Genomic DNA, 21,200 nt, shown 5'->3' on the forward strand with positions numbered 1-21,200 from the left:
GATGTCACTAAAGTCCTTCTTTTTTTAATTTATTGATTGATTGATTGATTGAGATGAAGTCTTGGTAAGCAGTAGCTATTCAGAGGCTTGATCATGGTGTACCTTGGCTTTGAACTCTTGGCCTCAAGAGATCCTTCCGCCTCTGCTTCCAGAGTAGGGAGTAGCGGGGCCTACAGGCAGGCTTACTCCACTCCACCACACTCAGCCCCTCCTCTTGTTTTGGTCTCAGTCTAGTAATCTCAGAAAGGGAAGACCCTAAGCACTCTGGTACCTGGCTCTGATTCAGGGCAAAAGTATCTACTGTGCTCTTAATCCACAGTATTTGCTGTGTGTTCACCTCATATGGAGAAGAAAATAAATAATTTTTTCTTTGTACTGTTATGTGCTATAGGGCTGTTTTTTGGCTTAGGCTATAATTGTTAGGTTTGCCCCTGTTAATGAGAACCCAAGTTAGATTATCCCCTGAGAGCTGAGGTTGCCAGCAGTTGTTTGCCAGAATGATTTTATCTGTATCCTTTTTAGCAGTAGAATATTAGAAAGCCAATTATATGAGCTGTGTCCTTGGACTACAACTGTTTTTCCATATCAGCAGCTGCCATTCTTTTCCACATTGCCCTTCTGATCTTTAGGCTCTTGCAGAGGTATAGTTCAAATTTTGCAGTTGTTGCCAATTGGTATCTAATTTACTATGGCAATACTTCCAAAAAATGCATTTGTTCCTTTTTTCCCCTATGACAGTTTAAGTTCTATTACTTGAAAGAAAAGCCAGAGGAGAAATTTATTATTATTGGTTGTAGAAAATTCTCTGGCCCATTCATATATCCATCTAGCCTTTATTTAAGTAGTTACTATTTGTCAGTACACTAGCTACTTTAAAGGTAGAATAGATTTCAAAGTGAGATTGACTGTTCCATAGAATTTGGGAAAAATAGAGAGATTGTCACTTTTTCTTGTTTTTAAAAGATTCTGAGTGATATTCTCAGTTCAAAAAGATGGATTTAATACAATAAATGTATTCCAAATTATTAAAGTAACAATTTATAAAAGTATGATAAATTCATACTCTATAGTCTAGCAATTTTATTAATGTAAAGAATATATAAACCAGCCGGGCGCGGTGGCTCACGCCTGTAATCCTAGCACTCTGGGAGGCTGAGGCGGGCGGATTGCTCGAGGTCAGGAGTTCGAAACCAGCCTGAGCAAGAGCGAGACCCCGTCTCTACTATAAATAGAAAGAAATTAATTGGCCAACTAATATATATATAAAATTAGCCGGGCATGGTGGCGCATGCCTGTAGTCCCAGCTACTCGGGAGGCTGAGGCAGCAGGATTGCTTGAGCCCAGGAGTTTGAGGTTGCTGTGAGCTAGGCTGACACCACGGCACTCACTCTAGCCTGGGCAACAAGCGAGACTCTGTCTCAAAAAATAAAAAAATAAAATAAAAATAAATGTTAAAAAAAAAAAAAAAAAGAATATATAAACCACATAAACAGGATCATAATACACTTACACATTAGTTAGCCTGTATTTTTGTTGGTATGTTAGTGTTTTCTGGCATTGTTATTTTTTAAAAGACAGGGTCTTGCACTGTTGTCCAGGCTGGTGTGCCATGGTGCAATCATAGCTCACTGCAGCCTTGAACTCCTGGGCTCAAGAGATCTTTCTCCCTCAGCCTTCCAAGTAGCTGGGACTATAGGCATGTACCACCACACCTGGTTATGTTAGTGTTTTTCTTATTTGTTTTTGTGAATATATATGTATGTATGTATAGGGCATATTCAAATGTTTCTTCTAGGTTTATTTGTATTTTAATTTAAATTTCTATGTATCAATAAACATGTCTAATTTTTATGTGGCAATAAATCTTGTTTTTATTTCAGTTTCCTGTATCTTGAACCTTTTTTTCGTTTGCCTTTTCAAAGGTTTATCACTTTGGTAGAACAGACCAGGCAACATCTGGTGTTTTGGGAATTTTCTTTGTCAGCATAATGAAAAATGTGAGGATGATATCAGTCTTGTAAAATTTGAGTGGAATAATTTTAAATTAGGGATTCTTAATCTGAGGTTCATAAAGTCAATGAAATCTCTGAAATTATGTGTACATTTTAAATATATGTACATTTTTCTCGGGAAGTGTCTATAGCTTTCCAGACATTCAAAGGAGCCTATGGCTCAAAAAGTGTTTAAAAACCATTGTTATAAATGATTTTCGGTTACTTACATTTCCATTGGTAGAAATTATGCACAATTAAACTTTCCCTTGTTTAATCTTAGGCTTCCCTGAAATCTCATGAGAAATATTAAAAGGGAAAAATACAGTTTTGTTTTCCTTTCCTCTCCGCCCTGCCTCTGAAAACACTAAAGAATTCACTATTTTAAAACTGCTTCCATAGGAGTTTCTTTCAGTATGTTAGCTAATTGACTCTGTTTTGATAACCCCCAGATGAGCGTAAAACCCGAACACAGAAATTCACTGTGGATTCTGAATTCTGAAACTGGGAAAGAACATCAGCATCAAATTTAGGCTTCTGCCCAGTTGAGATGGTGGCTTCGGTTATAAATGGTTTTTCTTAGGACTTTTCAGGGAGTAACCTGAGGACTGAGAAGGGTCTGAAGTTCCTGGGGCAGCCAGGATCTGGGGAGCCAGCGGGCCTTGTAGCTGCAGTGGAGGAGAGCGGGGTGGAGAAGAAGGTGGCATTCATGCTCAGGAATTTGCCCAAGTTCCCTGCCTCTGAGATCTGACCAGGCCCGGGCAAGGATATATGTGAGACTGATTGTAAAAGAGTGTTGCTGTGCTGGACTTGAACTTCTCTAGGGAGAATGGAAATTAGGCTTCAACTCTCTAAGGAAGAGTCTGACCTCCCCTTCTCTGTTTTCATCGCCCTCTCTCCTTTCGTGCAGGTGGATGGAAGCGTGCCTTGGGGAAGACCTGCCTCCCACCACAGAACTGGAGGAGGGACTTAGGAATGGGGTCTACCTTGCCAAACTAGGAAACTTCTTCTCTCCCAAAGTGGTATCCCTGAAAAAAATCTACGATCGAGAGCAAACCAGATACAAGGTGAGTCCTTCCTTCCTTGGTGCTTAGATTTCTAGAAACTTGAGATAGAAGGTTAGCATACTTTATTCTTTGTGAGAGTTATTGAGAAATATGTGTAAGGTGTGTCTTTTCCAACAAAATACAGCCTTTAAAATGCCTGTCAGGATGGAGAACTTAGTGCAAAGGCAAGATACAGTAGTAAAAGAACTTGAGCTGTCTGTATTTCTGGTAGTACTCTTATGATGATGTATATCTAGAAGTTTTCATACTCCTGAATAAAAAATAAAACCAAAAAACTAGTCCCCTGACATTTTCTTTTATTCTTTAGAAGATAGAGGAGATAACTAGGGGAATTACTACTTTAAATCTAGTTTTCACCAAGCACTGAGATTTGCTGACAAATTGAAAGTAATAGCAACTTTAGGAAGAAACATCACTCTATGATATTGAAGTTCAAGGTACAAGGGGAAAGTGATCCAATCTCAGAAAATTGAGATAAGTGAAAGGGTTTGATTCCTGTGGCCCAGGGCCCTAAAAAAAAAATAAGACAATGACGACTGCTGAGCTAAGGTGGGATGTTGACAGGACCAAATTCTTATGTCTGCAGAGCTTCTATAGGGAGCTTGCCTGTGAGCTCTTATTTGAAAAAAAGGGTGAGTATAAAAGGTGGTGGAGGATCGCATAACCAGGAGCAATTGTAATGGTCTGTAAGAACTGGGCCCAAACTCATTATGAGTAAGGCTGCAGATGGTGTCGAAAAGAGATTTTTCTGGGTTCTGTTTAAATTAAAAGGAGAACAAGGAAGAAGTAGGTCTTTAGCCAAAATTAACTTCCTAAACAGAAACTTTCCTTGATCAAAAGTGAAGACTTAAATGTTGAGCTTTAAATAAACAGCTTTTCTGAAGACAACTCTGGAGTCGTTCCTTGGATGGAATAGCAAGATAGCAAAAGGAAAGTGGAAACTTGGTAGCAGACAGTTAAAGTCTTTGTGCCCTCTTGAGAGCAAATCTCCACAATAGCAGACATAGAGGTTTAGAAGCTGGTATTTCTGTCTGTAGCATCTAAGTACTGATTGATACATTTCATAATATCTGTCATTTTTTGTCTTCTGTGTTTAGAATTAATTACCGCACTAATTACTACACCACAGTAATTACTTCACATGCACCGTCTGACTTGATCTTTACAACAGCATATCAAATAGGCGTTCTAGATTGGGGAACGCTGACTTCAAATGGTCAAATGATTTCCCCTGTATTGCCGGCGGATGGCCTAGTCGGGAACTGAATCCAAGCTAATTTACCTCCAAAGCCCGTGCCCTGTAGAACACGCTGCACACGGGAAGGTTCTCCAGCTGGCTCTTAAGTGAGAGGAGCTGAAATGTGGATTTGGCTTCTTGGTATTGGAATGTGAGCACAGTGACCTCAAATTTAAGGAGATCTTCTAAAGTGTCACAAGGAAACTTCTGCAAGAAGACTTTCTATTTAGTATTTGCTTTGGTATAGCCACTGGTGCCTAATGGTCTTTTCATTTCTTCCAGGCAACTGGCCTCCACTTCAGACACACAGATAATGTGATTCAGTGGTTGAATGCCATGGATGACATTGGATTGCCTAAGGTAGCTTACCTAATATTCATACTTCTGGCCGTTTTGTCATAATAGTCCTCATTCTACCTGTCAAGTTATTCTCAGACTCCTTGGTGATTTTTTTTTTTTTTTTTTGTAAAATACCAAAAGATCTTTTTTCTATTTGATTTAGGAAATAGTTTTGTTCTCTTTCTATTCCTCATACCTATTCACTTCACCCTGGAGAAATTCTTCATGATGATATTTACTTTTACTATATGACATTGTAGACTTACATTAATGTGTTTTTCCTTAGGTAGAGTTCACATACTATTAGAGTTGCCTTTTTTTTTTTTGAGACAGAGTCTCGCTTTCTTGCCTAGGCTAGAGTGAGTGCTGTGGCGTAAGCCTAGCTCACAGCAACCTCAAACTCCTGGGCTCAAGCGATCCTCCTGCCTCAGCCTCCCGAGTAGCTGGGACTACAGGCACGAGCCACCATGCCCGGCTGATTTTTATATATATATATATTAGTTGGCCAATTAATTTCTTTCTATTTTTATGATAGAGACGGGGTCTTGCTCAGGCTGGTTTTGAACTCCTGACCTTGAGCAATCCTCCTGCCTTGGCCTCCCAGAGTGCTAGGATTACAGGTGTGAGCCACCGCTCCCGGCCTTAGAGTTGCCATTTTAAAGTGTACAAATTCAGTGGTTTTTATCTATTCAGAAAGTTGTTACATTAAAATTTGACTTTAGGAAACACAGGAAATATTTTAGAAATCTCTAGAGAGTATGAAGAGTCATATTATATGGAGGTAATATAATTTACTTCCTACACATGTTTTGAGTGATGGCTATATATATATATATATATATATATATATATATATTTTTTTTTTTTTTTTTTTTTTTTGAGACAGAGTCTCACTTTGCCCGGGCTAGAGTGAGTGCCGTGGTGTCAGCCTAGCTCACAGCAACCTCAAATTCCTGGGCTCAAGTGATCCTCCTGCCTCAGCCTCCCAAATAGCTGGGACTATAGGCATGCACCACCATGCCCGGCTAATTTTTATGTATATATTTTTAGTTGTCCAGCCAATTTCTTTCTATTTTTTTAGTAGAGACCGGTTCTCGCTCATGCTGATCTCGAACTCCTGAGCTCAAACGATCCGCCTGCCTGGGTGCTAGGATTACAGGCGTGAGCCACCCACTGTGCCTGGCTGATGGCTGTAGTTTTGATATGGGAGTGTGAATCCTCTGAGTGTTTGCTCAGAAGTATATTTAGTGCTGCTTTTAGTGAAATTGCCATTTCTAACTACCCAGTCCTACCATAAGGCCATGCTCTATTGTCACTCTTGGAGGCATGGATTGGTGGATTGATTGATTTCTTTTTTTCTTTACATCACTTGACCTAAGAATTCCCCTTATCCCCCCCCCAAATTCCAATCAGACAAACACAACAAGATATATATAATATAAAGGCATTGCTAATGATGGGAAAAACTGATAGCAAAACTACGTGTTTCTTCACTCGGGGTATTAATTGTTATAGCCAATCGAATACTAGTACCATTAAAAAGGTTATAACCTATCTAAACAAAGGAAGTTGTCTTTGATGTATTAAGTGGGGGAGGGGAACCAGTTTAAGATTTTAAGAGTTTGTGTTCTGGCTAAGATGAGATCACTAGTTTTTGTGTAAAAATAAAGTGAGTATTCTTGGGAAAAATCTGTAAGGAGATAGGGTTTTCATTCCTGTGTGATGGGATTAAGGGGTGATTTTTATTTTCTTTACACTTTTTCTGTAGAGTCCAAATTTGTGTAAACAAAGAAAGATTTTTAAAAAGTGAGGTGTGGAATATCAGAAGGTAGCTAAAACCACTTGGACTCGAATATTTGGGATTTACATAGTGCCGAGCTCATTGTTGCATACACAGCTGTTGACGTGAGTTCAATCCAGAGATGGGTCTTCGGGGAAGACTAGCCTTTGTCCTCTTTTTTTCAGAGCAAGTGCTGCAGTTCTCTTCCTTGCCACTGGTATGTTTGAGAATTAGGCCCCACAAATGTCAGGAAATGCAATATGTTGAGTTCTTACAGCTGCTTGGCCTCTCTGTGCACATGTAACTTCCTGTTCCTGTTTTGTATATAGTATAAAACATTATATAGTATAAAATATTGTACTGTGCACCTGTAACTTCCTGTTCCTGTTTTTGATGTAGTATATTGCCAGTGGACAATGACAATTTAACCACTTTTGACTGGTACTAAGAGCTTTGTTAATATTTGCTGTTGCTAGAAATGTTACTACAAAATGTTTTTTTAATGATATAATTTTATTACTTTTTTTGTTTACTAACAGTAGTGTATTGTACTGGACCACACTTTCAGCAAACATAGTATTTACTAAAGGCTTTCAGGGACAAACAACATGGTAATCATGGCTATAAGGTTTGAACTGTCTACCCTACATGATTCCTTTTGAGAATATGAGCTAAAGATATTTAGCCTAAAAATGTATTGTTGCCCATAATGTGTGATACATAATTGACAATACATAGATAGTGTTTGTTGGGATGTCTTTCCTAATCTCTTTATATGGTACATACAGGCTAATTGTAGAAACTTAATGCAGTAATTTTTTGGTTTTTATCCTTTTTTAGCTCTTTATCATAGTTGGTACTGTTGGCTACGTTTTCCTTGAAATATTTTATTTTATTTTTTTGAATTGAAGTCTCTCTCTGTCACCTGAGCTAGAGTGCTGTGGCATCAGCCTAGCTCACAGCAACCTCAAACTCCTGGGCTCAAGTGATTCTCTTGCCTCAGCCTCCCGAGTAGCTGGGACTGCAGGCATGCACCACCACACCAGACCAATTTTTCTATTTTTAGTAGAGACAGGTCTTGCTTTTTTTTTTTTTTTTTTTGAGACAGAGTCTCGCTTTGTTGTCCAGGCTAGAGTGAGTGCCGTGGCGTCAGCCTAGCTCACAGCAACCTCAAACTCCTGGGCTTGAGTGATCCTTCTGCCTCAGCCTCCCGAGTAGCTGGGACTACAGGCATGCGCCACCATGCCCGGCTAATTTTTTATATATATCTGTTGGCCAATTAATTTCTTTCTATTTATAGTAGAGATGGGGTCTCGCTCTTGCTCAGGCTGGTTTTGAACTCCTGACCTTGAGCAATCCACCCGCCTCGGCCTCCCAAGAGCTAGGATTACAGGCGTGAGCCACAGCGCCCGGCCAGGTCTTGCTCTTGCTCTTGCTCTTGCTCAGGCTGCTCTTGAACTCCTGACCTCAAGCCATCCTCCTGCCTTGACCTCCCAGAGTGCTAGGATTATAGGCGTGAACCACAGTGCTTGGGCTATTTTCTTACTTTGATTTTGTTTTTTTTTTTTTTTTTTTTTTTTTAGGCAGATGAGGGAATGTCAATGATTTTGTTTTTTAAATTGTTTCTAATCTGCTGTACTAGTCTTGTTTTCTTCATTCTACCATCCATGTCCTAGTTATGGACATTCCTTAAGATGCAGTCTTTATTCCCATTCTCATGGTTTCAGTTATTCTCAACACTCTTTGCTGTAAGATAAACACAGTATCTTCAATTGGCTTCTGGACATTTCTCCTTGGATAGCTTTCTATAATGTCACCTAGAATTTTTCATATCTAAAATTAAATCTATCTTTCCCCCAAGTGAACTTCCCCTCCTTTATAGTATATGGTACCATGTCGCCATTTTCTCAGTCATCCAGTCTCAAAACCTTGTAAGAGTAGCCAAACAGATAAACACAAATGATTGATTGTGGTAAGTGCTACCAAAGAAAAGTACTGGTCTTCCATATTCTCATATGCATCTGTTCTAGCTACTTCATGTATGTATCTTCCTATCTCCTGTAAGCATTATAGAACATTTTAATATTTTATAGTTTTTTTCAATGTCTAAATGTAGCAATTTGCCCAAACCAAGGCACTTAGTAAGTCTTCATTGTTATTACTCCACACAGGCATGGTAGAGAGTAACTAGGAAGAGTATGGTCCTTAAAGCCTCATATACTTGCCACTGATTTAAACTGGATTAGAGCCTGTGTCTGGGTCTGAAATAAGTAAATCACCTTCACACACCTAATGAAATTCAGTAGGTTGACCAAATAGGGATTTTCCAAGTAGTACTTTTCATTCTGTATTATAGCATTTTATCCCTTAAAATATGACTAAATGTCTATTCACCCTAATGAAGTTATTTGCTGAATGCCAACAATGTTTTCTAATTGTCCATAGTTTTATTATTTGTATTGATGATTGTTGAATGTCAAATGAACCCAGTGGATGGATACCTTACTACTTTTGTTTCTCCCTAGATTTTTTATCCAGAAACTACAGATATCTATGATCGAAAGAACATGCCAAGATGTATCTACTGTATCCATGCACTCAGGTAATCAGATTTTCTTCGTAAAATAAGCAGTTTAGGAATAACATCTGAATTGAGTGTGTATCTTTTTATCCATGGTGTAAGATGAAAAAGTTTTTCTTTAAATTAGTTTCAGAATTTCAAATAGAATACTATCATCCTAACAAAATAGTGAAAAATAGCTGTGTTTTTTCTAGGGCATTTAGAGAAGGAATTTATTCCCATAATAGCAGATACTTTGGTTCTGAAACTATGGCATATTCTTTCATTATTATATAAGGTTTCTGGGAATTATGCATTTCACTTGGGGTTTGGTCTCTTTCAAGTAGTCATCTAGGTCCTTGCCATTATTAAGCCATTTGTTCATTCATTAAATAATTTTTATACCAATACAAATATGATAATAGCAACTGGAACAGTATAATTTTTCCCACAATTTCATGATACATTTGAAAGATGACTTAATTTCACGTCCCCAGAATCAACAAGGTACTAATTTGGAGGAAAAAGTGCTCTGTCTGGAGGGAGAGTGGGATGGGATGGGAGTTGATGCTCATACAGGACGAGTATCCCTTATCCAAAATGCTTGGGACCAGAAATGTTTCAGATACTGGATTTTTTTTTTTCAGCTTTTGGAATTTTTGCATTATACTGAACACCCCAAATCTGAAATCTCAGAATGCTCCAATGAACATTTCCTTTGAGCATCATGTTGGCACTCAAAAGATATCAGATTTTGGAGCACTTTGGATTTTATTTTTTTTGGATTTTCAGATTTGGGTGCTCAACCTGTAGTGGGCTATAAAGGAAAGTATTTCAGCACATTTATTTGATGGCCATAGGACTAAAGCAGAAGATGGTACAAGTGAGTAGGATATGAATATGAACTTTCTTTGCCTGAGCTGCTCTTTTTATATAGCATCGTGTATGTTTGCTTAATAAATGTTGATTACATATATGAAATATATGTATAATATTGATCTATAAGAAAACTATCGTCTCTAATTTCTTGATCAGACATGTACTAGATCTTTGGTATCACTGGAATCAGTGTGAAACGCGAAAGAATGAATATAGCTAAGGACGTGGATGTCTTGGATTGAGAATTGTAGCACTTTCAAATGTATGTGTCTGAGCCAAAAGCAGCTTAGTTCTGAGTATTGTGATTGGCTTTTTGTTACATGAGGTCTGTGTTGATAACCTTGTGAAGGCTGTGCCTACTACAATGGATACCTGAACCTGGCAGGCACAGAGGCTAAGCTGGCAGAATTCTTCTCTGCTAGTTCTGTAGCCACCACTCTGCAACGTAACCCGGGTCCCAGGCCTCACATTCTCTGAACTAGAGATAGAGGATTAACTGCGCCTTTCTAATGATGGGGTCAGAATGAGAAAGCGAGGAAGTCCACTGTTGTTTTCTATTTCTCTTGAATATGCAGTCTGTGCTTAGAAAGTATACATAAAGAGAGTAATGTGTTCTGGTTCGCGATTTATGGTTTCTTTCTTATGGTGTTTTCCTGAACAATAGTTGGCAACATTTGGTAATACGTAGAATGTGTTTATAAGTGCTCAGAGCCTCTTTTACCGTAAAACACAACAGCGTTCAAGGCAGGTTCCACTTAATTGTATGGGGTAAGGCACCATCTCCCTTTGGATCAACAGTGACAGAGAAGCATTATCTCTGTTTTCTCCCTGCCCTTTTTTTTTCTTAATCTTTTTAATTTTTTTTAATTTTTAAAATTTTTTGAGACAGAGTCTCACTCTGTTGCCCGGGCTAGACTGCCGTGGCGTCAGCCTAGCTCACAGCAACCTCAAACTCCTGGGCTCAAACAATCCTTCTGCCTCAGCCTCCCAAGTAGCTGGGACTGCAGGCATGCGCCACCATGCCCGGCTAATATTTCCTATATATATTAGTTGACCAATTACTTTTTTTCTATTTATAGTAGAGATGGGGGTCTCGCTCTTGCTCAGGCTGGGTTCGAACTCCTGACCTTGAGTGATCCGCCCGCCTCAGCCTCCCAGAGTGGTAGGATTATAGGCGTGAGCCACCTGGCCCTTTTTTCTCAGCCTTTTTTCTTGGGCTTTTTTCTTAATCTTTTTTTTTTTTTTTTTTTTTTTTGAGACAGAGTCTCGCTTTGTTGCCCAGGCTAGAGTGAGTGCCGTGACGACAGCCTAGCTCACAGCAACCTCAAACTCCTGGGCTCGAGTGATCCTTCTGCCTCAGCCTCCCGGGTAGCTGGGACTACAGGCACAAGCCACCATGCCCGGCTAATTTTTTATATATATATCAGTTGGCCAATTAATTTCTTTCTGTTTATAGTAGAGACGGGGTCTCGCTCTTGCTCAGGCTGGTTTTGAACTCCTGACCTTGAGCAATCCTCCCGCCTCGGCCTCCCAAGAGCTAGGATTACAGGCGTGAGCCACAGCGCCCGGCCTTTTTTCTTAATCTTGATTGGCATTATTCCAGAGATAGTAACTATAATTCAGTCATACTAAATTACTTTTTAGATAACATTCGACTCTCAGATAGTCCCCAGTTCTCCATTATTTTGAATATATTTGTATACTTTCGTTCCACTTCCCCTGGTGTTTGGTTATTCTAAGAACTGATTTGGGGGTTAAATAGGTCCTCATAGTCCCTTATCCTAAATTAAAAAAAAAAAATCCTAAGATCTCTGAAAGTTTAGTTTAAGTTTGGTGCAGGCTCATTTGTTGGCAAAATGTGATAATTAAGGTTATTTAGGGTTATGATTATTTGAATGTTTCTCTGCAGAAAAGTAATATATTGGATTGGAGGTGCTGCCCTAGGGTTTGCTGGGAACGTTTTTATAATACTGTAAAACTTTCCTAATATATGAGAAATTCTACATTCAAATTATACTGTAAAACCTTTCTAGTATCTGAGAAATTCTACACTGTAAAACTGTAAAACATTTCTAATATCTGAGGAATTCTACAGTAAAACATAACTGGCCAAAATAATTTAGATAAGGGACTGTTTACCTATACTACATTCTGTTTCCTAATGAACTGCAGTGTTTAAGGGTCTTTATTAATAATCTTGGAGATTAGTATGGTGATTTCTAGGTTACTCTGCATTTAGCAAAGCTAATTGGAATCCAGATAGGTTAACATAGCTTATTACTTCTTCCCGTTGCTACAAAGTACAGATCAAATAAGAAAAAAGGAAAAGAAAAAGAAATCTAATCTCAGTTATAAGCTGAGCTTATAAGCACCTAATAGTTTATTTGTAAAAGTTGGCATGGGAGAGCAGGAACAAAGATTGGAAAATGCTGTTTACCATTAGGGCTTGTAAGTTTTAGGTGTGAGGCTAAGTACCTTTTTGCTACTGAGAGGACCTAAGTGCCCATAATGAATCCATTCATAGCTCCTGTATCTCCTTAAAATACTCATAGTAACTACCTAGTAATTAAAGAGAGATGAAAGAAAGATGGTGGCCTTGTCTTATCTTATCCTCTACCTTTTATATCAGCCAGTGATAGCACTGTAGTATCTTCAGTCTACCATTTAAAGACAATAAAAGCTAACTCACAGCAGGGCACAGTGGCTCATGCCTGTAATCCTAGCACTCTGGGAGGCTGAGGGGGGAGGTTCGTTCAAGGTCAGGAGCTCCAAACCAGCCTGAGCAAGAGCGAGACCCCGTCTCTACTAAAAATATAAAGAAATGAACCAGCCAACTAGAAATATATAGAAAAAATTAGCCAGGCACAGTGGCACATGCCTGTAGTCCTAGCTTCTCAGGAGGCTGAGGCAGGAGGATCACTTGAACCCAGGAGTTTGAGGTTGCTGTGAGCTAGGCTGACGCCACGGCACTCTAGACCAGGCAACAGAGTGAGACTCTTTCTTCAAAAATAAATAAATAAATAAAAAGCTAACTCTTCTTGGGGCTATGAAAGTGACATTCCTAAACCTAAAACATGGCAACTGCTTTGCTATTTCCAAATAGGAATAAAAGAAATTCTTGGAGAAAAATATTACTACTGATTTAGAATGCAGGTGGGCTGTATTAGTGAGGAAAAATATATAAGGGAACATATTGCACATATAGAAAGTTATTAGTTATTTTGCTTCAGAAAGTTTTTCGATTTAAAATCACCTGAGAGAGGAACTTTATATAGTTCCATCTGGAGTATTTTACCCTAAAGAACAAAAGGGCTTAATTATATACACATGATTTATACTTGTACTTCTCTGAAAGAATGACTAACTTCTGTGGTTGTATAAATTCTTTTTTTCTTTTTTTTTGAGACAGGGTCTCAGTATGTCAGCCAGGTTGGAGTACAGTGGTGTGATCATAGCTCACTGGAGTCTTGAACTCCTGGCTCAAGAAATACTCCTGCCTCAGCCTCTCAAGTAGCTGGAACTATAGGAGCACACCACCATACCCAGCTAAATTTTAAATTTTTTTTGTAGAGATGGAGTCTCACTAAGCTACCCAGGCAGGTCTCAAACTTCTGACCTTAAGCAATTCTCCTGCCTCAGCCTCCCAAAGTGTTGGGATTACAGGTGTGAGCTACCATGCCTGGCCTAGATGTATAAATTCTAATGAGTTTGAATACTCAGTGTGTTTTTTGTTTTATATCATGCATTTGGGTTTATCATATATAATTTAAATTCTAGTCAGTTCTATGAATGCAGTATGTATGATGCATGTATGATGGTACTGAGGTTTATAGATTATTTGCAATAACTTTAGGCCATTTTATTAAGTTTCTATGATTTGTTTCTTATATATTTTTTATTTCCTCCCATATTGTAAGGCTGTCTTGCTCATGTCAGTCTCGGTAAAATGCCCTTCGGAAGGCTTCTAATTTATTGAATCTTGTACGGCTTTAGAATCCACTTAACCTAACACAGGCATGTGGATGTTTATTTCTCTATCTGTGAAAAACTGATATTAATTAATATAATGCTAGGCTCTAGGTAGACTTTGGTGAGTGAGACTTGTATTATCCCTGCCTTTGGGGGAGCTTAGAGTCTAGTAGATTTATTTTTCTAATCTAAAGAGTTAAAATACATAATGTGTGTTTTACTTAAAACTCTTAAATTTACCTGGATTAAACTTTTTCATCAATAATATGAATTCAGTTTAAGATTTGCTATCTGAATCATTTTCCTGAGACTTTTCTAAAATGTCTTATTACATAAAACTTATTGATCACAGGAAGGTAAATGGAAATGAGGAAACTTCACTGATAATTAATTATATTAACATTCACGTTAACATATCCACATTGAATTTGTGCCAGAACTGGGACTTGAATTTGTGTTTACTGATTTCTCCCAGTCTGGTGCTGTTTGCATTATGTTGTGTGACCTTTTAGGACAATGCTGTTATGTAAAACTAATGAAGGCTCTGAGGCAAAGTATCGTAACTGCAGAAGGGACTGTTGTGGGTGCCGGGAGTCTCCGTGCTCAGAATGTTTTCATTTTCTTCCTTATGCTGATATTCGCCTTTCAGAGCAGCAGCTGAGTATAGCTGGGAGGCCTAACTCTTTTGCATGTTTTGTTTTCTAGTTTGTACCTGTTCAAACTAGGCCTAGCTCCTCAGATTCAAGACCTGTATGGAAAGGTTGACTTCACAGGTAAGGAGTTACAAACTTGCCAAGAAATGCTTAATTTATGTGGAAATAGCCTGGAGAGTCAACAGTACTGATTTTAAAGATCTAGGGCTTTAGAAATACTCTGACAACAGAGATGAAAGAAATATGAATAACCTGCTTCCTCTGGTTTGATGGAAAGAGCACTAAACTGGGACTTTTAGGCTCTGTTCTCTCACTTTTATAATGTGGGCATGATTAGTGAATCTCAGTTTTCTTATATTTAATTGAGAGTAACATTAACAGATAATAATATTAACATCTAACATTAAATGTTCAGGGATGTTGAAACAAGCTTTATAATAGTGTTTCCCTTTCCCTTCCAGTAAGCACCTGTTGTGGGCAAAGTAGGAGGAGAGTGGGGAATGAGATGATACAAAGATGATAATTTAGTACATTTAAAATTTAACCTTATTTGGGTGGGTGTTTGTATTTGCTATAGTCAGGTGCTTAAAGAGTTGGGAGCTTGGGGAGAAAAAGATGGTGCTAATATTGGTTAGGGGTAAGATAGATTCACATCCTTCAAACTGGTGATCATTTTCTAGGCCTGGGAGTTTAAAATTGTGGTAGTAAAGCTTTTATCTATGATATTTTCCTTCCAGGGAAGTTGTTGACCAGACCTGGGGCGAGGGCCAGACCTTACGTGTTGTTTATCATTTGGCTTTCTGCCTTAGAAACCAAACTGTTGAGTAGCAGCTAGTGATATAGATTGTAAAGACCGAGATAACAGACTGGTTTGGTACTCACTTGTGGAGCTTCTGTTAGAGCTGTTCCATTTTTAAGTTTGTTGTAGGAAATGCCACACGTAGCAGTTTTGAAAAACTATTTCCTGTAGGGCTGAAGTCCCCAAGCCCTGGGCCCGTGGCCTGTGAGGAACCAGGCCACAGAGCTCTGCCTCCTCCCCCTCCACCGTCCGCTGTGGAAGATTGTCTTCCATAAACCAGTCCCTGGTGCCAAAATTGTTGGGGACCACTGCGATAGGGCCTTCTCACTCTGTAGTTGTTGCTTATGTCCTTGATAATAATAATAATGGTTAGTGTTTGAGTGCATCATATGACCAGGTACTGTGTTAAGTGCTTTCCGTGTATCATCTCATTAAACCCTTATAACAACCCTAAGAGGTAGATGCCATTTTATCCCATTTTATAGCTGAAGAATCTGTTTCCTTCTCTGAGTTGTGGAAAGGTGCTTAAATTGCTTGACTGGGTCTTAATTCTCTTCTGTAGAAGAAGAAATCAACAACATGAAGATTGAGCTGGAGAAGTACGGGATCCAGATGCCTGCCTTCAGCAAGATCGGGGGCATCCTGGCTAATGAACTGTCTGTGGATGAAGCTGCATGTAAGAAGAGAAATATTTTGTGGGTTCAGATGGGATTGTTGCCACCATTTCCAATAATTAATGCTGGAGTGGTGACTGTGAATTTTGCTAGCAAGTTAAGTCCCTGGTAAACACTGCTATAATCATCTATGCTATTGTTATTTGAGAATAAGTGGTTAATTTTGATTAAGTAAAAACATTTAGAAAGTAAGTCTTACATTTTAGCACCCTATTGAGTTTCATATGATGTTTACTTTGTAATTAAGGGTGAACATCTCCACAGTAAATGCTCCTTGAAAGACTCTCTTATGAATATTTACCTGTGAGATTCCATGTTCGGCATCCCAAGCATGGATCACAGGCGGAGCTGTGGCTGGCTTTGTGCATCAAAGGAAGAGACAAGGCGCACAGGGTCCGGGAAGCCATTCCTCCAGTCCCACTTATTTCTCCATCTATGAAAAGGAGCCTCTCTCTGTAATAGGGGGTTGCAGTGTTATTTTGTATGTGTGATAACAATCCTTTACTCTATATAATTTCAGTGTTCTATGCTTTGAATTTTTTTTTTTTAGTACATGCCGCTGTTATTGCTATCAATGAAGCTATTGACCGTAGAATTCCAGCTGACACGTTTACAGCTCTGAAGAATCCTAATGCCATGCTTGTAAATCTTGACGAGCCCTTGGCATCCACGTACCAGGATGTCCTTTACCAGGCCAAGCAGGACAAAATGGCAAATGCTAAAAACAGGGTAAAAATGGAATATCTATTCTTCCTATTTTATATTGTTTCATAATTTGACATGGCTTCATTTTAAAGTCAGTTTTATTGAGGTATAATTTACATATAATAAAACTTACCCATTTTAAGTGTACAGTCTGAGTTTTGATAAATATGTGTGGTCATTTAACCATTACCCAAGAAAGTTCCCTAGTGCCCTTTTGCAGTCAATATCTGCTCCCCCACCCCACCTTTGACCCCAGGCAACTACCAGTCTGTTTTCCATCACTATAGTTTACCTTTTTTAGAATTTCATATAAATGGAATTACACAGTATCTTTTGGTTTTAGACTCCATTTAAAAATTTTTTTTAATTTTTATTTTTAATTTAATTTTATTTTTGAGACAGGGTCTCACTCTGTCGCCCTGGCTAGAGTGCCAGGGCGTCGTCATAGCTCACAGTCACCTCAAACTCCTGAGCTTGAGCAAATTTTCTGCCTCAGCTTCCCAAGTAACTGGGACTACAGGTGTGCAGTACTACGCCTGGTGAAGTTTTTAATTTTTTGTAAAGACGGGATCTCTTGCTCAGGCTGGTCACAAACTCCTGATCTCAAATGATCCTCCTGCCTTGACCTCCCAAAGTGCCAGAATTATAGGTGTGAGCCATCTCTGCCTGCCTAGACTCTATTTTGAACTCTACTTTCTTTTTGTATTTTGTGCAAATAAAGTTCTGGAATGTAGTCATTTAAAATTAATAGTTCCCTTTTGAAAGATGATCTCCAAATATTAATATAGCCCTTCTCCTTTTCCAGATTCTCTGAGGTGAAATACTCTGTACTATTGTTATGGGTATGTGGAAGTTAGTTGAATGATTCTGACTTGAAAAATCTGAAGATAAGAGTCTCCTTTAAGACCTATATGTGTTAGGGCAAGGTGGCTCATGCCTGGAATCTCAATACTTTGGGAAGCCGAGGTGGGAGGATCACTTGAGGCCAGGGGTTCAAGACCAGCCTGAGCAGCATAGTGAGATTCCCTGGCCCTAAAGTAAAAAAAAAAAAAAAATCAGCTGGGTGCAGTGTCATGTGCCTGTAGTCCCAGCCATTCAAGAGGCTGAGGTGGGAGCATTGCTTGAGCCCTGGACTTTGAGATTACGGTGAGCTATGATCACACCACTGCACTCTAGCTTGGGTGACAGAGTGAGACCCTGTCTAAAAAGAAAAAAGAAAAGGCTTTACACAGGTAAAAGGCTTTACTTGTTGAAATTAGTGATTAAAACCTCTTGGTTCTTTGGGCACATAAGCAGGTGACAAAAATGAAGACAGGCTCACTCTCAGAACATTGTATCTCATATCATAGAGCAGGAATTTTACCCCCCAGGATAGGTGCCAAACTGGCCTGCCGGGGAGATGCTGCTACCATGCCTCTGCCTATGTCAGCAGTGGAGGCTACAAGACCACAGACCGTCTATTCCCATTTTACTCCGGTCTGCGGCAGGATGTGCGGCTTTGTACATGAGCAGAGCAGGGTTTATTCAGTGCTCTTGCCCAACTCTGGAAGAACCCCCGTGCTCATCATTAACAAACGGATCTGCTTTTTGAGATTTTAGTTATAATCATGTAGCATTCTGCTTTGTTCTTTTTGTGTGTGTGTGAGACGGGGTCTTACTCTGTTGCCTGGCTTAGAGTGCCGTGACATCAGCCTAGCTCACAGCAACCTCAAACTCCTGGGCTCAAGCAATCCTCCTTCCTCAGCCTCCCGAGAAGCCGGGACTACAGGCATGCACCACCATGCCTGGCTAATTTTTCTATATATTTTTATTTGGCTAATTAATTTCTTTCTATTTTTTTTTAGTAGAGACGGGGTCTTGCTCAGGCTGGTCTTGAACTCCTGAGCTCAAATGATCTGCCCCCTTGGCCTCCCAGAGTGGTAGGATTACAGGCGTGAGCCACCACACCTGTCCTGCTTTGTTCTTTGTAAAAGATTTTTTTTGAGATGGGGGTCTCACTATTTTGCCCAGGGTTGATCTTGAACTGCTGGGTTCAAGTGATCTCCAACCTCAGCCTCCCAAGTAGTTGGGATTATAGATGCACACCACAGCGCCCAGTTTATAAAGGATTTCTTGGTTCTGCTATGGTGGGGGAGGAACACAAATGTGTTTCTGTGGTCGTCTTAGGCACCTGAGCTAACGTAACTCTACTTTTTACTCATCTTCAGACAGAAAACGCTGAGAGGGAAAGGGACGTTTATGAGGAGCTGCTCACTCAAGCTGAAATTCAAGGCAATGTAAACAAAGTCAATAGTAAGTATGCTCCTGAGTCAGGCACCTAAGGGGATATTATAGAATAATGTGGGTGTTGATCTATTCTCAGACTCACGACACGGTTTGATTTATTTTAGACATTAATTAGTGGATTTGTGTGGGAACTGTCGCTCATTATAGTGCTCTGTGTGCTGAGCCTCTGTGTCAGTTATTGTCCTCTGTAGTAGCTTCTGGGCTGGTATTTTGGGTTATAGCTTCAGTCTTTCATTCCATGTTATATACTTTAAAAAAAATTATTTGCCTATTTTTAAAGAATCATTATGGTTTTGTTTTTCTTTTAAAGAATAACATAAGTTATCCAGAAATAAACAAAAAGTTAGACCCCATCACTTAAGAAATAACCCCATTGCCATTTTTATGCATGTCTTTCAAAATGTATTTAAACAGATATGAGATGATACTTTTAATATTGATTTTTGCATATGTGTTACACACTTTTGAAAAATTAGTTTCTTGAAAGTATCATTTTCATTTTACCGCTTCTCTGCTAAAGAACCTGCACTGGCTCTTTATTACTTGCCAGACAAAATGGATCCCTGGTCTAGTGGAGTTCTCTGTGCAACGTTTCATGAACATTACTCTTTACAGAAACTCATTTGCTTGTGTCCCATATTCATTCCGTTCATTTCATGACTCAGAGAGTCTGGCTCTGAAGTGGTCTCTGGGATTTGACCTCTTGTCCTCTTATTAACAGCTATGTGACATTGGACACTAGAGGAGGTGTTATGTGGATAATTGAGATAATGTATGTGAATTGCCTGATATTTAGTAAGTACTCGATGAACAAGAGGCTACCGCTTTGTTAATCATGTAATCACCTCACTGTAATGCCCTCCTCATTCTTCATCTCTTGCCTAATCCAAGTCGTACCCACCATTTAAGATCCAGTTCAGTTTCCACCTCGGTGCCTATCCCAGTTCACAAATATACTTGTCTTTCAAATCTCCAATAGCATTAATGGGCTGATCACCATAATTTTGTGCTTAATTATGCATTGTCTTATATTGCTTGCTCTTTATTTCTGACATCTTTATGAACTTAAAGCAGAGATTACTTATTCTGCTTCTTAAAGTCCTCATAATTCCTAGCCTAGGTTTAGACTCACCAACACAACTGATAAGTTTGATTTCAACCAGTTAGGCTTGTCTTGATCTTGTTTTGCTCAAGATAATAACAACAACAGTAATAGTAACTAGTGTTTTCATTGTTCATTTGGACCTCCTAATTTCTTATTTGAACTAATACTCTGATAACTAGAGAGGATTTACAAGATTTTACCAACTCTATATGATATGGAATTCTAAATCCTGACTGGGAGTCTTTGTATTCTGCTACATTCTGGTTCATTTGAGATAATGATGCTTCTGATGCTTTGAATCACTTTCCATTCAGGTATGGGTGGTGTCTTGTGCTGAATCTATATGAAGACTTTAAGTCAGCAAATATAAACTGGAGTGTCCTTATGCTTCATTCTCTTTATGAGAACAAAGTCTAATGTGTTTCCTGTTGTGTAGACTGCATAAAATCCTTTTTCTTTTACTAAGGGATTTTTTCCTACTATATTGTTTGGGGTTTTATAACCTTTATAGTTTTACCTTGATAATTTTATGAGAGTCAGTTGTAAACATGTAAGGAAAGAAGGATATGTATATGTTCTTAAAATGTTCTATTCATATTCTCATGTGGTTAGAAGAGCAAAATAATAAAAATTCCCTCAAATAACTTTCAATATGGTAGGAGAAGATAGACATTTAGATGAATAATTTCAGGGCAGCTTGATTAGAAAGAGGTTTGAAAGGTGCATTAGGCTCAGTCATAGAATAAAAACGGGAATGATGACTTCTGCTTAGATTTTTGAGTAGGTGTCAGTGTCCATGAACCTTCACCGGGATTCCTAGGATAGATAGAGAGGGTGAGGATAAGGCAGAATTCCCTGCAGAGGAAAAATCTTTTTCTCATTGTAGAGAAAGTCTGAGGCAAGGGAAAGTTATATGCCAGGAAAACTAAGGGACTTTCAGTTCCAGGGATTGTCTTAATGTAATTACAGGTAAGATTCTTTGCACAGGGAATGAGAACCAGCAATGAGGCCATTAACACTGCCCCAGAAAAAAGCAACAGGCCAACAGTTACAAATGAAAAAAAGTTTTCATTTTATTTATTGTTAAGTAAAATAAGGAAAGTTAGAGTTAGATAACTAAAGTTCAGTAGGAGGAAATATTTGAATAATCTAAACT

The 21,200-nt window shown here is 38.8% G+C and overlaps 1 protein-coding gene across 2 annotated transcripts in view; it reads left to right on the top strand.

Moving 5' to 3' along the window:
* Window positions 1-21,200, top strand: part of IQGAP1 (IQ motif containing GTPase activating protein 1) — a 101,155-nt gene that overhangs the window by 30,597 nt on the left and 49,358 nt on the right. For both annotated transcript variants that reach the window (XM_012763271.3, XM_020289108.2), the window contains exons 3-9: window positions 2,902-3,058; window positions 4,578-4,655; window positions 8,940-9,016; window positions 14,528-14,595; window positions 15,837-15,950; window positions 16,499-16,677; window positions 18,861-18,945. In XM_012763271.3, the coding sequence (XP_012618725.3) occupies window positions 2,902-3,058; window positions 4,578-4,655; window positions 8,940-9,016; window positions 14,528-14,595; window positions 15,837-15,950; window positions 16,499-16,677; window positions 18,861-18,945 (758 nt within the window). The remainder of the gene's footprint in view (window positions 1-2,901; window positions 3,059-4,577; window positions 4,656-8,939; window positions 9,017-14,527; window positions 14,596-15,836; window positions 15,951-16,498; window positions 16,678-18,860; window positions 18,946-21,200) is intronic.

The sequence above is a fragment of the Microcebus murinus genome, chromosome 7, assembly GCF_040939455.1.
Source record: "Microcebus murinus isolate Inina chromosome 7, M.murinus_Inina_mat1.0, whole genome shotgun sequence".
Classification (NCBI taxonomy): Eukaryota; Metazoa; Chordata; class Mammalia; order Primates; family Cheirogaleidae; genus Microcebus; species Microcebus murinus.